Genomic DNA, 12,729 nt, shown 5'->3' with positions numbered 1-12,729 from the left:
CCATCGGAGATGGTCTCAAGTGTTTGGAATTTCCGGTCCAGATTCAGTTATTTCAGTTAGATTCATTTTTTTTAATATCCGATAAATCGTTCAAGTGTTTGAAATTCTCAGTCCAGCCTAATGTTGATCACATAATAGCCATTTATGGTTTTATTAAAAAGTCTGACAAAAATATTCATTTTATCAATCTCTGGACCGGTGTTAAGATCTCAATCAATTTCTGTTGGACCCAAAAAATTAAGAGTAGGGCCATGGGGGAAAAGTGTATAGCACAATTTGCAAAGACAAGTTTATACATTGCATCCATAGATCTGGATGGTTCTGTGATGCATTCTAAAAGAGGACTCCTTGGAGTTGAGTGGCCCTCCTCAGCACATAAACTTTCTTTCTTCTCAATCTCAGCATCTCCCTTATGAAGCCTGGTAATAGTGGGAGCTACTCCTTCCATCCAGCTGTATGGTTAAATAACATAAATTTATTAATAATTTGGGATCCAGTTCAAAGATTCTGAATATTCTACTTTTCGAGGATGAATTAAGTATTCGGAATCCTCCCTACGAAACATGTGTGGTAACTTTGATCATACAATCGTACGTAACGTACCTAACATGTAACAGGTACAACAAATGACCAATCCTAACAAGACCACATGTTAAGTTTGCAAAATACCATGTTACAGATTCGAACCCAAGACCTTCATACCATTAAATCAGTATTTTATTTCTCAATTTTGTAACCAAAACATAAGAATAATGAAAATAAATAATTGGTTGGAAATATTCAAAGAAACGGCGGCCAGTCACAATCAAAAAGCTAGTGGTGGGCTTTTTACAACGGCACGCTATAGTGGCTTAGACCCCTACATAAAATTCGTGTACGCTGCTGCTTACGCCATCCTTTTTTGTATTTAATTATACACGTAATCCCATCTTCACACTTAATTTAAAACGTTTACACTTCACCTTTCTAACGACCATTTTTTTCACTGACAGTACTTTATATAACCGACAATTTAATCAAAACATGAAAAATAGCATCAATTAGATTTGTAACGGAGTATCATCAATCATCAAGAAACAACAATCTTGTAGGTGAGTAAATAAAAGATACCGTGAATAATGTCAACAATCGTAATCTCATACCACTAATACGCAATTAAAGAAAATAATCATATAATTAGGGAGATAATGTTGGGAATCTTAATCGTATAATCAGAAGCGTATTCATTTCATTACAAGTTGATTCTCTTGTCATTTGTTATATAATAATAATAATAAAAAAAACGTTAAATCAATTCAAACTAAACCTTCTCTCTCTCTCTCTCTCTTTCTATTTCGCTCATCATCATTTTATCTGATGAATACGCCCAATTGAAATCCTTTCCTTATCAACTCAAATTGAGTTTTCAAAATTATTCAATTTTCGGATCTCCGTAGATTTGCTCGGCGGAGGAGGAGGAAGGATGGCTCAGTTGGCGGCGGCGGCGGGGAGGAGAATAGGGGATTACGCGGTGGGAAGACAAATCGGGTCGGGTTCGTTTTCGGTGGTGTGGGAAGGGAGGCATCTGGTAGATGGAAGCGTGGTTGCAATCAAGGAGATAGCCATGGCGAGGCTTAGTAAGAAGTTGCAAGATAGTCTCATGTCGGAGATTATCATCTTGAGGAAGATCAATCACCCCAACATCATCCGCTTCATCGACATGATCGAGGTTGTAAGTCTCTCTCCTTTTCTCTTTTGTTATGCTCTTCTTAGTTTCTTAATACGGACTGATTGTTAGCTCCAAATCTTTGAGCTTTTTTTGTTTCTTTATTTGGTGGAAGTTTGAAAGGTCTTAGCTTTTTGAACAATTAGCACATTTGAACTCTGTATATGGTACTTTGTACTGGAAATGGTCATTTCCTAGAATGAGAATGGCCCTTGTGTAAAAAATAGTTATTCTGTTAATTTGTATAAGTCTCCAACTGCTGGACGAAACATCAAAATCTTTGAGCTTCTTTTGTTTCTTCACGGTGGGAGTCTAAAAAATGTCTTAGTTTTGTGAAAGTTAGCACTTCTGAACTCTATAGATGGTTATAGGCTGGTGATAGTTTGTGGCCATTGCTTAGAATGATGATGACTTTGTGTTTGATTTTTTTTAGGAATTGTCTTGAAATAGTAGAATGAGGAAAGTCAGGATATGGAATGATTTAGCTCGTATAAAGCTCACACTGCAAGATGAAACATCCAATATTTGGAGCTTTTTTTTTTTGTTTCGTTTGGTTGGACTCTAAAAATGTCTTAGCTTTGTGAAAGTTAGCACTTTTGAACTCTATAGATGGTGATGATAGTTTGTATTGGAAATGGCCCTTGTTAATGGGTAATGATGATGTGTGTTGGAAAATGTATATATCCTGATTGTGAATGGGTTTTGATTGGTAGAGGATGGTTTTCTGTTTTTTTTGAAATTTGGTGTAGGCTCCAGGGAAAATAAACTTGGTGCTGGAGTACTGTAAAGGGGGTGATCTGTCTATGTTTATTCAGCGTCATGGAAAAATCCCTGATGCTACTGCTAAGCACTTCATGCAGCAGTTAGGTAAATTCTGCAAAAGAGTTCTTCCTTACTCCTTGTTTGGTTTCGACTCTAAAATTGTATTCTCACTTAAATGATTTTTTTTTTAATGTTATAGCTGCTGGTTTGCAAGTTCTTCGTGACAATAATATCATTCACCGAGATTTAAAGCCTCAGGTATGTCTGATTCTCATCTCATACCCAGGAATGATCTTGTATTGTCAGTTAGATCATGACATAACGTGAGAGCTTCCTCCTTCTTAGAAGATTAATCACTTGGAAGGTTGAACGGATGTGTAGAAGGGTTATCTGTTAGGTTCCACGAAAACATGTTTTATTCGTTATTACAGGATATGCTTTCAGTTCATTATTACCCTAGCAGATTAGAGATTTTGTGTAAATTGATATTCAATTGCTAAGATTCTTTCGTTCTTGAAACAGAATCTTCTTCTATCCACAGATGATAATGATGCAGCTCTTAAGATTGCTGATTTTGGATTTGCAAGGTATTCTCATCAGCTCCTTTGTTACGGAAATAACTAAGTTTAATGTGATGATCAGAGTTGGTCTTTTATGGCCTCGTTCTGCTTTTCATGTACTTGTCTTAGACTATCTAGGCTTAGGTAGTTAATTGCCTTTTCTTTTGACTGTGGGAGTATGTTTATTACACCTTTGAGTTTGTAATTTGTACTTAAACATCACACTTTCTTAGCTCAGATCGTTGCAGCCTAGGGGTCTGGCAGAAACTTTATGTGGTTCCCCATTGTATATGGCCCCAGAGATAATGCAGCTTCAGAAGTATGATGCAAAGGTGCGACATTTTTGATCTCTAGAAGCGACCTTGACCTGTCTTATACTATATCCTGCTTAAAATCTCCCTTGCTACACAGGCAGATCTCTGGAGTGTTGGTGCTATATTATTTCAACTTGTGACCGGCAGAACCCCTTTTACAGGAAACAGCCAAGTTCAGGTTTTGTATATACCAACAAATGTCATGAATTTCTAAAATATGCAAACCTCTGTGTTCGGTGAATTCATCATTGGCTAATATGTTCTCTGGTTTCCACAGTTGTTCCAGAACATTATGAGATCAACTGAATTGCATTTTCCAGTAGACTGTAGAGATTTGACTAGTGACTGTAAAGATCTATGTCAGAAATTGCTGCGCCGTAATCCAGGTAAACATTTGTGTGAACAAAACTCTGATTGTGTTAGCATAGTAAAGCCCATCAAATTCTAAAGATATAGCAAATAAATAGAATTGTCAATTCAGGTCTGTGACTCTGTGTCTGTTTGTGCTGACATTTATTTATTTTGGAATGCTTTCACAGTGGAACGTTTAACGTTTGAAGAGTTCTTTCACCACCCTTTTCTTTCAGACAGACAACCATATGATGTGCCAAGGTTAATGCTGGGATAAACTATTCTCTTCTACCCTTCGTGGTTAAAACTGTTGTATTGATTATGATTTTGTGTTGCAGGAGTAGATCAGGTTCAAGAACAATAGATGGTTTTCATTCATCCGGAAGCAGTCCCTCAGGAAAAATGGAAGAAGTTTCTCATGATGACTCTTTGCCCTTCTTTTTAGATGATGATTCTAGTGAACCTGAGGGAAGCCCTTCATATACCAAACATACATCTCCGATGAAGTCATCTTATGGATTTAGTGTCGAGACTAGACGTGAAAGAAGGGAAGCAGCAGCATCTAGTCCTTTGAAAAACATGGAACTCAATTCCAGATATAGTAGAGTTAGTCATAGAGCAGATACCAATAACTTCAAGTTCGAAAGCCATAGATTATTAGATATAAACCAATTCAAACCATCAAGCTTGCCTGATTCCAGATCACTTAGTACTCAAGGAAGAGGTAAACTGCACTTCTATCATTTGCTTACCACTAGAAAAAAAATTGTTTAGAAAAAAAAGTTGTCTTGCTTTTACAGTAGTAGATACACCAGATTCAATAGATCAAGATTATGTTCTGATATCTGGACCATCAGTGGATATACCATCATCTTCATCTGGTTCTCCGAAGCTCTTCAATTACCCATTCAAATCACCTTCCCCTCCTGTGGAGTTCGTTAAAAGAAGTGTAACAAGTTCAACGGCTCCTATGCCAATAGCTGGTGCCACTGGCAGGACCATTGGTCGGTTTGAAAGCTTGGAGAGTCCAAATTCTCTCCCGGGTACTTCCCATGGGTCTCTGAACCTTGTGGATGCTTTTGAACAGCCATCAACTCACAGCTTCACAAGAATCCGGTCTTTGCAAAAGTGTGCAGCAACGATTGCAGAGTTGGTTCGTGAAAAGGTAAGCAGCTCTCAATAGTTAGACAGACTTTGCCAAATTGAGTTTCTGAGCCTTTGCTATTCTTGCTTCTCGTCATAGATTGAATCAGGTAAACAGTTAGAAGCTTTCTCAATCCAACTGGTGATTCTTGCTATTTGGAATCAAGCACTGCACATCTGTCATACTCAGGCAGCCTCAGGCGTAGAAGGAAGCCTGCGCCAAGATGGTAACAGAGTAAGAAGAAATATTAGCCAAGAAGGATCAGAGAAAATATTGTCTCAGATACAGAGAGAGTTTGTCTTGGAGGTTGAGCGTGCTGAAGATCTTGCCAAGTTTGTTGAATCTGGTATGCATCTTCAAGAATACTGTCTGTTTCTTTATAGGTTTTTATCGGTATTATTAAACTACAGAGAACATGATTGTAGGCAATACAAAGATGCCTGATGCAATGGAGATAATATTCCAAGCAGCTCTTACTCTTGGCATACGTGGTGGAGTAAGTTTCTATCGCCCTTTATGGTCAAATCCCAAACCGAATGAATTGAGAGATGAGAATTCAACTTTTTGCAGGTAGATGAGGTGGTGATGGGAGAGGCAGAGAACGCAGTAAACCTCTACACGAAAGCGGTGCGCTTACTAGTCTTCCTTGTAGTGGAGGCGCAAACGCTGATTCTGAATCCACCTTTGACACTCACAAACTCAGTAAGGTATCGAATCAGAACATATATAGATAACCTCATAAGCAGATTAAAACACCTACAATCACATAAAAGAACTTCAGGTCCCCAGAAACCATGAGAGGGGGAACAAACAAATCATCCCACATGTTCTGTTCTTGTTTGTTTTGTTTCAGTGTCTGTAAAAGTAACCATTTGTTTGTACAGCCACAAAAGAAAAAAAAAAGACCTGATTCTTGATTCTTTTGGATGTTAGTTAATATCCAGAGGGATTTGTACCATTCTCTTTGTTGTCACGCTGATCAATTGTTTCTATTGTATGTTGAGATATTGGTTCTACATTAAAAATCTTATAATATGAGTGTTTTGCCCAAACTTTTTCTTCAAATGGAACATATATTAAGGATTCATAAACGAGCATAGAGATTGGCTTAATCTTAAGAGCCCCTAGAACAAGGCAAAATTGATATCTCGAGGGATGCTAATGGAGGAAGAAACTGTAACCTAACACCTTAAACTGCATCTACTATACACTGGAAAGTAAAAAACTACCACCAAAGACTATCTGTTTCTTCTTCTCCAAACTCTGTAAAGCAGCTTACACCACTAGAGCACATGAGACTATTAATTGGGAGCAGAGGATAAGAGTTTCTTCAGTTTCTCATATGCCATGAAGGCAATGCCAACACCAGGAGCCACTTTGTAGTATTCTGGTAAGATTCCTCTGTATAGCCCCCTCATGCCTTCTGCCTTAAATATATGTTTGAATGTTCCGAGGAGTCCCGTTTTATAAACTCGCGCTCGCCCACCAGCTCCTTCCAACTGCATTCTTCTTCTCACCAGGTCCACCGGGAACGTCGCTACAAAAGTAAGATTGGGTATAGTCTAACAATTTTCATGACACCAAATAAGAAAGCCATGTCTCTATTCATAACAAACCTGTCGAGGAAGCAATTCCAGAGAGGCTGCCACAGCTAAGACTAACCATAACTTCTGAATCATTAGGCCTGAAGAGGGTTTTGAAGAAGACAATATTAAAATAGGATGAGTTAAGATTGATCAAACAAACTCACATCCCAAATCAAAGAGGCCTTTTTACCTATGAGATAGCCATGATGTTTTCAGAGAGTTATATGCTGAGAAGCTGATGGCAAGGCTTGGACCAACACCCTGCAATATAAAACATAGCTACATCAAATAAGAACCTCAGTTTCTATTAATATCCAACTTAAAAGCTAGATTCATTAAATTTTCCAGACTCAGATGCATCATCCTTCTTGGTTGGCTTTTTCTAAAGTGTTCTGTAAGTAACAGTTTTACACTCAATTCAACATCTTCCGATATATGACGGTGACCATGAACAGCTTCAAATGAATAATTTCTATATTCTTAACTGAACAGCTTACATACAACAAGAATGCCTAGTGCATGTACGTTCATTAATTAGGTGTCTAAAATTACAAGATGAGCCGATTAGACCATTGACTAGAAACTTAGATCATCTAAGAGACTCCCATCTAGGGAAAATCATACTGAGAGGAATTGGCTAAAATGACTACCAATACTGACTATCTTAACACTGCCAAGAAGGAGTTAACAATCAAACACTGATCGCTAACAAGGAGAAGCAGAAAAAAAAAACGAACCAACAAAGTAGCACCAAGTCCTTTATATAGACCCCAAAATCCTTCTTCTCTGATAATGGTACGGAAAGCATGCCCAACTCCCTGATAATACATTGAGCTTCTCTGCAAAAGATCAAATATAATGTACTCAGGTCAAAGAAGACAATACAAAACTGCTTAGGTCAAGAATAACTACATCACCCTTTCATCTTAGAAGAGTTATAGTAAATAAAACAAGTACCTGAGCAGAAAGCCGGGTCCTTACAAGATCGAGAGGGTAAGTAGCTGAAGCAGCTGTCATTCCAGCTAAGCCACCACTTACAAAATGCACTAAGACATCCAAACTTGCATTTCCTTTAAACCTCTTCAGTACTGGATTCGAGTAAAAAAGCTGCACATTAAAAAAGAGACAGATCAGCATGAAGTACTAAAGACTACTACACTCCAAAAATAGAACAGAATCGAATCCAACTGACAGTATTGTACTCTTCATAAGCGTAGAAGTTGACAGCAGAATAGGGAAGCCTGTGAGCAACAGTAACCAAGTTTCCTTTCCAGAAAGCTCTAAAACCTTCCTCGTTTACAATACGAGAAGCTTCACGCCAAATACTCGGACTGCTCAAAATCGCAGTCTCCGATTGCATCCCTTGTATCTAACAACAACAAACAAAAAAAAACACAACTTGTCATGCGATTCATCATTCATGTTTGTGGGTATAAATAAAGTCTTCAACTTTAAACTCAAAACTCCATAAACTCGCCAAAGTTTGCACCTTTTTACCTGGAACAAGATGGTGAGTCGAGCGAGAGGAGCGGTGCACGTCTTAGCGAAGGCCCCGGAGATTCCTCCGGCGACGAGATGCGAGATGGATCCGCCCTGTTTCTGATTCAGCGACGGTTTATTACTCTGTTGTTGCTGCAAGAGCTTCCTGTTTCCGGCGTCTACGACGGTGTTATTCACGGCGGTGGCTGTGTGGAGAGCCCTCTGTCCTCCTTCCACCACTACGCCGACTCGAGCTTCCATGGTCATTGCCGAGATTGGTTTGTATATGGGTATGCGAGAAGTAGATGCAGAAGTCGCATCAATTGAGAAAGAGATTTTGCGAATTGAGATCGACGGGGGAAACCCTAAGAGAGAAAAACCCTTAAACCTCTGTTTGTCTGAGAAGGGAGAAAAGGGTTTATTTGGTAATAAGGAAGGTGACGACGCACTCACAGACAGACAGTTGACATAAACGTCGTCGTACGCTTACAATTCGAATTTAAAATTAGATTCGTGTAATTCTTTTTTTTTCTCTCTCTTTTTGAGTTGTTTTTACTTTGTACTTTCTCACCTTTTAAAAATTATTTTCCAAAAGTATGTCCAATCCACCTCTATATTTTCTATCAAAATAGAAATTTCTTCTTATAGATTTAAATTCTGCTTAAATGTATGTATCAAAAATAAAATTCTTTAGATATACATTGAAGTTAAACTCATTTATGTAATAGCGTTTATTTATTCTTGAAGAAAAAGATAGATGTGTTAAAACTTAAAAGCCCTTTTCTCAAAAAAAAAAAGAAGATAGATGTGGATTGCAATGGTCTAAGTAAATTATTCTTATACTGATCATTGAACAGTGAAAAAGTACTGAACCTGCTTTTTTGAAGAATTGGTTTTATCAATAGGCTTAATAAAAGGCCCTTAATAAAATCAGAGAGGTTAAAAGATATCTAATTGACAATTTTTGTGTGGTTGGTTTAGATTTAAAACAATTTTTCAGTTATTTAAACCAATTTATGGTTTTTTGAGTTTGGTTTTTATGTCCTCTTTCGATAAGTCAATATTAGTTTATAACATATCGATCTAAAACCACACTAAATAAATAAGCGTACGAACACTTAGCAAAAGTATTTAGTCAAAAAAAAAAAACACTTAGCAAAAGGAAAAAAAGAAGAAGCAAAAGCACATGGAATGGTCAAGTATACTTTGACGATGCATGGTTAAGTATACTTTGACGTATTGCCCACCGAGGCTGCCTCGACGTCATCGCCACCGTCAGCAACAGCCAGACTTGATTGCACACTCTTATAAGTGTACTTTTTGGCTACAATCACAAAGAAGCACATATTTACAGCGGTCAATGCGGCTAGCGTCCAGTAAAAACGGTCCAAGCGGCTGCTATTAAGATCTTTCCCGAACAAGCTCTTTCCAGAGATTTCCTCAGCTAAACGATCAGTAACCGTTATCAAAAAATTGTTGACAAAGCTAGCCGCTCCAATTACACTAAGGTAAAAGGCTATGCCTAAACTTCTCATTGAGTCAGGGACTTGGTCGTAAAAGTACTCTTGAAGACCCACAAGAGTCAAAGCGTCCGCTATACCTATAACTATGAACTGAGGAGCTAACCATATAACACTCATAGCCATGTGATGTTGCTTAGTATAATCCAATCTTTTTCTCTCAATTAAAGCAGCAATAATCATGGTGATTAAGGAAAACACCATACCGGTTCCAATTCTTTTTAGAATGCTAATACCTCTTTCATTTCCCGTGACGCGTCTCAAAATAGGCACGAGGAGTTTCTCGTAGAATGTTAAGAAGATGATCATGGAGAGAGCTACAAGGGCGAACATAGATGATGGAGGAACTATGAAGTTATGACCGATATGTCGGTCCATGATAATGGCTTGTTTGATGAAAAATGTTGTGCCTTGAGTGGCGCATATGCCAAAGGCTAATGTAAAGAACCAGATTGGAATCATGTTGATGAGTAGCTTCAGTTCCTCTACTTTTGTTACCGTTGCGAGTTTCCATGGACTCTTCTTCTCAGCCATACCATTCTCGCTTCCTCGGTTTTCGATTATCGCTGCTTTGTCTAGAAATCTGCAAACCGTAAGAGGTTAGTTCCGTGCGTGGACGGGTAATAAACTTGAAAATGGGTATTGTTACAATTTATCTAAACCAGTGAAACTGATCATGATATATAAAAACAAAACCAAGTCATGACTGATATATGCTTAAAAGTTAAAACCAAAATGAAATCCAAACGGATTCTATAAAAAAACAAAAAAAAAAACTATCCTGTACATCTTATATACAATTTTTTTAAAAAAAGTGGAATTCTAGTAGAACATTTGACAAATCTATCAGTATATTATGTTCACTATTATTTAATGACAGAAGCGAACCAAAACCGCAACCGAACATTATATATATATATCTAGAGTTGTAACTTGCAAAGCACTTACTTAAGATTGTTTGTGCTGGAAAGAAACCGTCCCTTAGTATACTCTTCTCTAGACAACTCATGAAGAAGAGAAGAATCATTTGGACAAGGAAGATGTCTTTTGGAAATGGCAGCAACAAAAACTTGCAACATCGGGGTCAGCGGGCTACCGGTAGGTGCTCGATAACGATAGAACGGTCTACCCATAAGGAAGATCAAAAGCGATGTAGCCATGACTACCGTGAGTATGATACCAGCCACACCCCAACCAATACGGTCTTCTATATAGACGATCACAGTCACCGCGGTTAAAACACCAGCGCAAAGGCCGGTGCTCCACCAGTTAAAGTAGGACATCTTCATCTTTCTTTCTTCAGGATGGCCATCTTCGAATTGGTCAGCTCCAAAGCTCTCAAGGGATGGCTTGTGACCTCCAGTGCCTATGGAGATCAAGTAGATTGCAATGAAGAAGGCTATTTCGTGGGCTTTCCGTGGCTCAACACATATTTCTTGATTAAAAGCTTTCAATCCCGGTATAAACCAAGATAAAGTTAACAGAATCAAACCCTGAAAATTTAAAAAGAAAAGCTAACAAAGATAAGAAATTAAACAAGAGAAACAAACCATTCAGCTTTGACTGATCTCTAAATAAGTAATACAAATAAGAACGCAGGCGTCTCAAAATACTTTTTAAAACTTCGTCCAAATATATCAGAAATATTTTGATGTGTTACAAGATTTAAATAAATATGGCTCCCAGGAAAATTTAAATCGGAAGTTTGTTTGAATGCATCAGTATTATTGAAACAGTTTTGAGTGTATACATGCAAGATGTATATAAAATAATCTTTAAGAAAATATATATACAATAATCGTTTCTAGTGTTTTTATAAAAACCAATTGAAGAAAATTGGAAGTTATATATTACCATAAGGTAGATGATGGTTGCAAGTAGGACAGTGGCATAACGGCCGAGATAAGCATCGGCCACGAAGCCTCCAAGAAGAGGCATCAAAGTAGTAACACCAGACCAGTAGTTTGCATTTCTTACAGCCATCTTAAGATCTTGGTGAAGGATCGTTGTTAAATAGACCACTAAGCTTGTAACAATCCCAAAATAACTTAGTCTCTCACTAAACTCGTTTGCTGCATGTACACATATATCAAACCATAAGATTATATTGTAAAGACTTAATACCAAGAGTCCCTATACAATGTTTTTATACATACCAATGACGAAGAGTGCAGCTCTCCAAGCTCCGGTTCTAGCCCGAACGGGAACCCCTCCTCTACTATCGAGAGAAGAGTCAAGAACCCATTTTTGTTGATCATCGTACGACGATTCTTGAAGCTTTGTATCAACCTTGTTGTGCTCCATAATTTTTTGTGTTAATGATTGAGATAGTGAGAGAGAGGGCTAGAGGATTGTTGATGAGTGATGTGTTTGTGGAGAAGCAAGCTTGGTTCTCTTTATAATGGATATCATTATCTATGTTGACTCTTCTTGCTCAGTGCTTCAATATTCCTTCAATGGAATGTACCACAAAAAGACACGTTAAGTTGAAAATAGTGTATAACGTTAAGAACTTAGGTACTATTCCCCTAGTTCATAAATACATAAATAGCTAACATTATTTTCAACGTTATTTTCAACGGAACTTGCAATTTTACGACTATAGATTTAGCTTTTAGTATAGCGTCTATACAATAATAAAAGGAAGTAAATGATAATGAAGTTTTGGTTACGCTAAGATAAGTACAAATCTTGGTGTGATATGGTAGTCATCCTTTTAAAATAGTCACTTTCAGATTGCAACTTTTGTGGCTTTGTGGACCTAAGGTGTCATATAAATGAAGTTGAGATTTCCATTAGCTCCAAAGTTCAAAAGACTAGAATTAGATAGATTTGCCAAATGAAATGGACCAAAAAAAAGTATTTTCCTTTTGAATAAATTTTAATTCAAAAAAAAAAGTAATGGACCAAAAAAGAAAGAAAGATAGATTTTCGAATGAAAGAGAGACGAAGACATATATAAGAAATTTCAAATTTGATCTAAGTTTTTTTTTTAATTACAGAGATTACTAAACGAGAAAAATCTGAAGACACTCCAGCCGAAAGTGAAATCAAATTAACAGTCCAATTTTTTTTTTAAAACTTATCATGCCTTTGTCGTTGTGCAAATATTTACAAGAATCGTAGAACAAGTCCATCAGTAGTTGTAGGAAGAGTTCTAAACATTTAAGGAAAAAAAATTAGAAAATTAGAAAAGAGAATGAGCAAAATTCTTAATTTAGAGTTTTTAAGAAACTGTTAGATACTCAAAAAGATATATGTCATTCTATTAAGGAGAAATAAATACTTTAACTGATTTTAAGAAAATA

The 12,729-nt window shown here is 37.2% G+C and overlaps 3 protein-coding genes across 10 annotated transcripts; 1 reads left to right on the top strand and 2 right to left on the bottom strand.

Annotated features, from left to right (window-relative positions):
* Positions 1–1,293: 1,293 nt before the first annotated feature.
* On the top strand, positions 1,294–5,888 carry LOC106445534 (serine/threonine-protein kinase ATG1b). 7 transcript variants are annotated; one of them, XM_013887112.3, is made up of 13 exons: positions 1,294–1,708; positions 2,455–2,572; positions 2,667–2,725; positions 2,990–3,054; positions 3,266–3,359; positions 3,439–3,519; positions 3,619–3,727; positions 3,881–3,953; positions 4,031–4,416; positions 4,496–4,857; positions 4,936–5,182; positions 5,262–5,332; positions 5,407–5,888. In XM_013887112.3, exons 1-13 carry the CDS (start codon positions 1,463–1,465, stop codon positions 5,632–5,634), a joined length of 2,139 nt encoding a protein of 712 aa, XP_013742566.1. In that variant the 5' UTR covers positions 1,294–1,462; the 3' UTR covers positions 5,635–5,888. The 7 variants fall into 7 exon arrangements, with proteins under 7 accessions (XP_013742566.1, XP_022573698.1, XP_022573697.1 ...); XM_022717977.2 differs by having other exon boundaries at positions 1,294–1,711; XM_022717976.2 differs by having other exon boundaries at positions 1,295–1,711; positions 4,493–4,857.
* Positions 5,872–8,345, bottom strand: LOC106398874 (mitochondrial substrate carrier family protein B-like). The gene is made up of 7 exons (XM_013839378.3): positions 7,920–8,345; positions 7,615–7,791; positions 7,380–7,529; positions 7,160–7,261; positions 6,613–6,683; positions 6,453–6,520; positions 5,872–6,373 (listed from the first exon to the last, which is right to left on the bottom strand). The coding sequence occupies exons 1-7, from the start codon at positions 8,166–8,168 to the stop codon at positions 6,138–6,140; spliced, it is 1,053 nt and encodes a 350-aa protein (XP_013694832.2). The 5' UTR covers positions 8,169–8,345; the 3' UTR covers positions 5,872–6,137.
* A 374-nt stretch (positions 8,346–8,719) lies between these two features.
* LOC106445532 (protein NRT1/ PTR FAMILY 5.7-like) lies at positions 8,720–11,910 on the bottom strand. Of its 2 annotated transcripts, XM_048777989.1 has the most exons (5): positions 11,578–11,910; positions 11,276–11,493; positions 10,370–10,914; positions 9,658–10,004; positions 8,720–9,345 (listed from the first exon to the last, which is right to left on the bottom strand). In XM_048777989.1, exons 1-5 carry the CDS (start codon positions 11,723–11,725, stop codon positions 9,122–9,124), a joined length of 1,482 nt encoding a protein of 493 aa, XP_048633946.1. In that variant the 5' UTR covers positions 11,726–11,910; the 3' UTR covers positions 8,720–9,121. The 2 variants fall into 2 exon arrangements, with proteins under 2 accessions (XP_048633946.1, XP_048633945.1); XM_048777988.1 differs by having other exon boundaries at positions 8,720–10,004; positions 11,578–11,905.
* Between the last annotated feature and the right edge of the window lie 819 nt (positions 11,911–12,729).

Source organism: Brassica napus, chromosome A4 (assembly GCF_020379485.1).
Source record: "Brassica napus cultivar Da-Ae chromosome A4, Da-Ae, whole genome shotgun sequence".
NCBI lineage: Eukaryota > Viridiplantae > Streptophyta > Magnoliopsida > Brassicales > Brassicaceae > Brassica > Brassica napus.
This window is presented reverse-complemented; position numbering and strand designations above follow the sequence as displayed.

Bases quoted from the DNA above. Each gene is read 5' to 3' on its own strand.
- LOC106398874 (XM_013839378.3), bottom strand. From the start codon at position 8,168: ATGACCATGGAAGCTCGAGTCGGCGTAGTGGTGGAAGGAGGACAGAGG. The intron at 7,530-7,614 runs GTCAGTTGGATT...TTTAATGTGCAG, and splicing joins CTTATGAAGAGTACAATACT to CTTTTTTACTCGAATCCAGT. The intron at 6,684-7,159 runs GTTCGTTTTTTT...TTTATATTGCAG, and splicing joins GACTTGGTGCTACTTTGTTG to GGTGTTGGTCCAAGCCTTGC.
- LOC106445534 (XM_022717976.2), top strand. From the start codon at position 1,463: ATGGCTCAGTTGGCGGCGGCGGCGGGGAGGAGAATAGGGGATTACGCG. The intron at 1,712-2,454 runs GTAAGTCTCTCT...AATTTGGTGTAG, and splicing joins TCATCGACATGATCGAGGTT to GCTCCAGGGAAAATAAACTT. The intron at 3,055-3,265 runs GTATTCTCATCA...TTCTTAGCTCAG, and splicing joins GCTGATTTTGGATTTGCAAG to ATCGTTGCAGCCTAGGGGTC.
- LOC106445532 (XM_048777988.1), bottom strand. From the start codon at position 11,725: ATGGAGCACAACAAGGTTGATACAAAGCTTCAAGAATCGTCGTACGAT. The intron at 11,494-11,577 runs GTATGTATAAAA...GTGTACATGCAG, and splicing joins AGCTGCACTCTTCGTCATTG to CAAACGAGTTTAGTGAGAGA. The intron at 10,005-10,369 runs GTAAGTGCTTTG...TACGGTTTGCAG, and splicing joins TCCAGCACAAACAATCTTAA to ATTTCTAGACAAAGCAGCGA.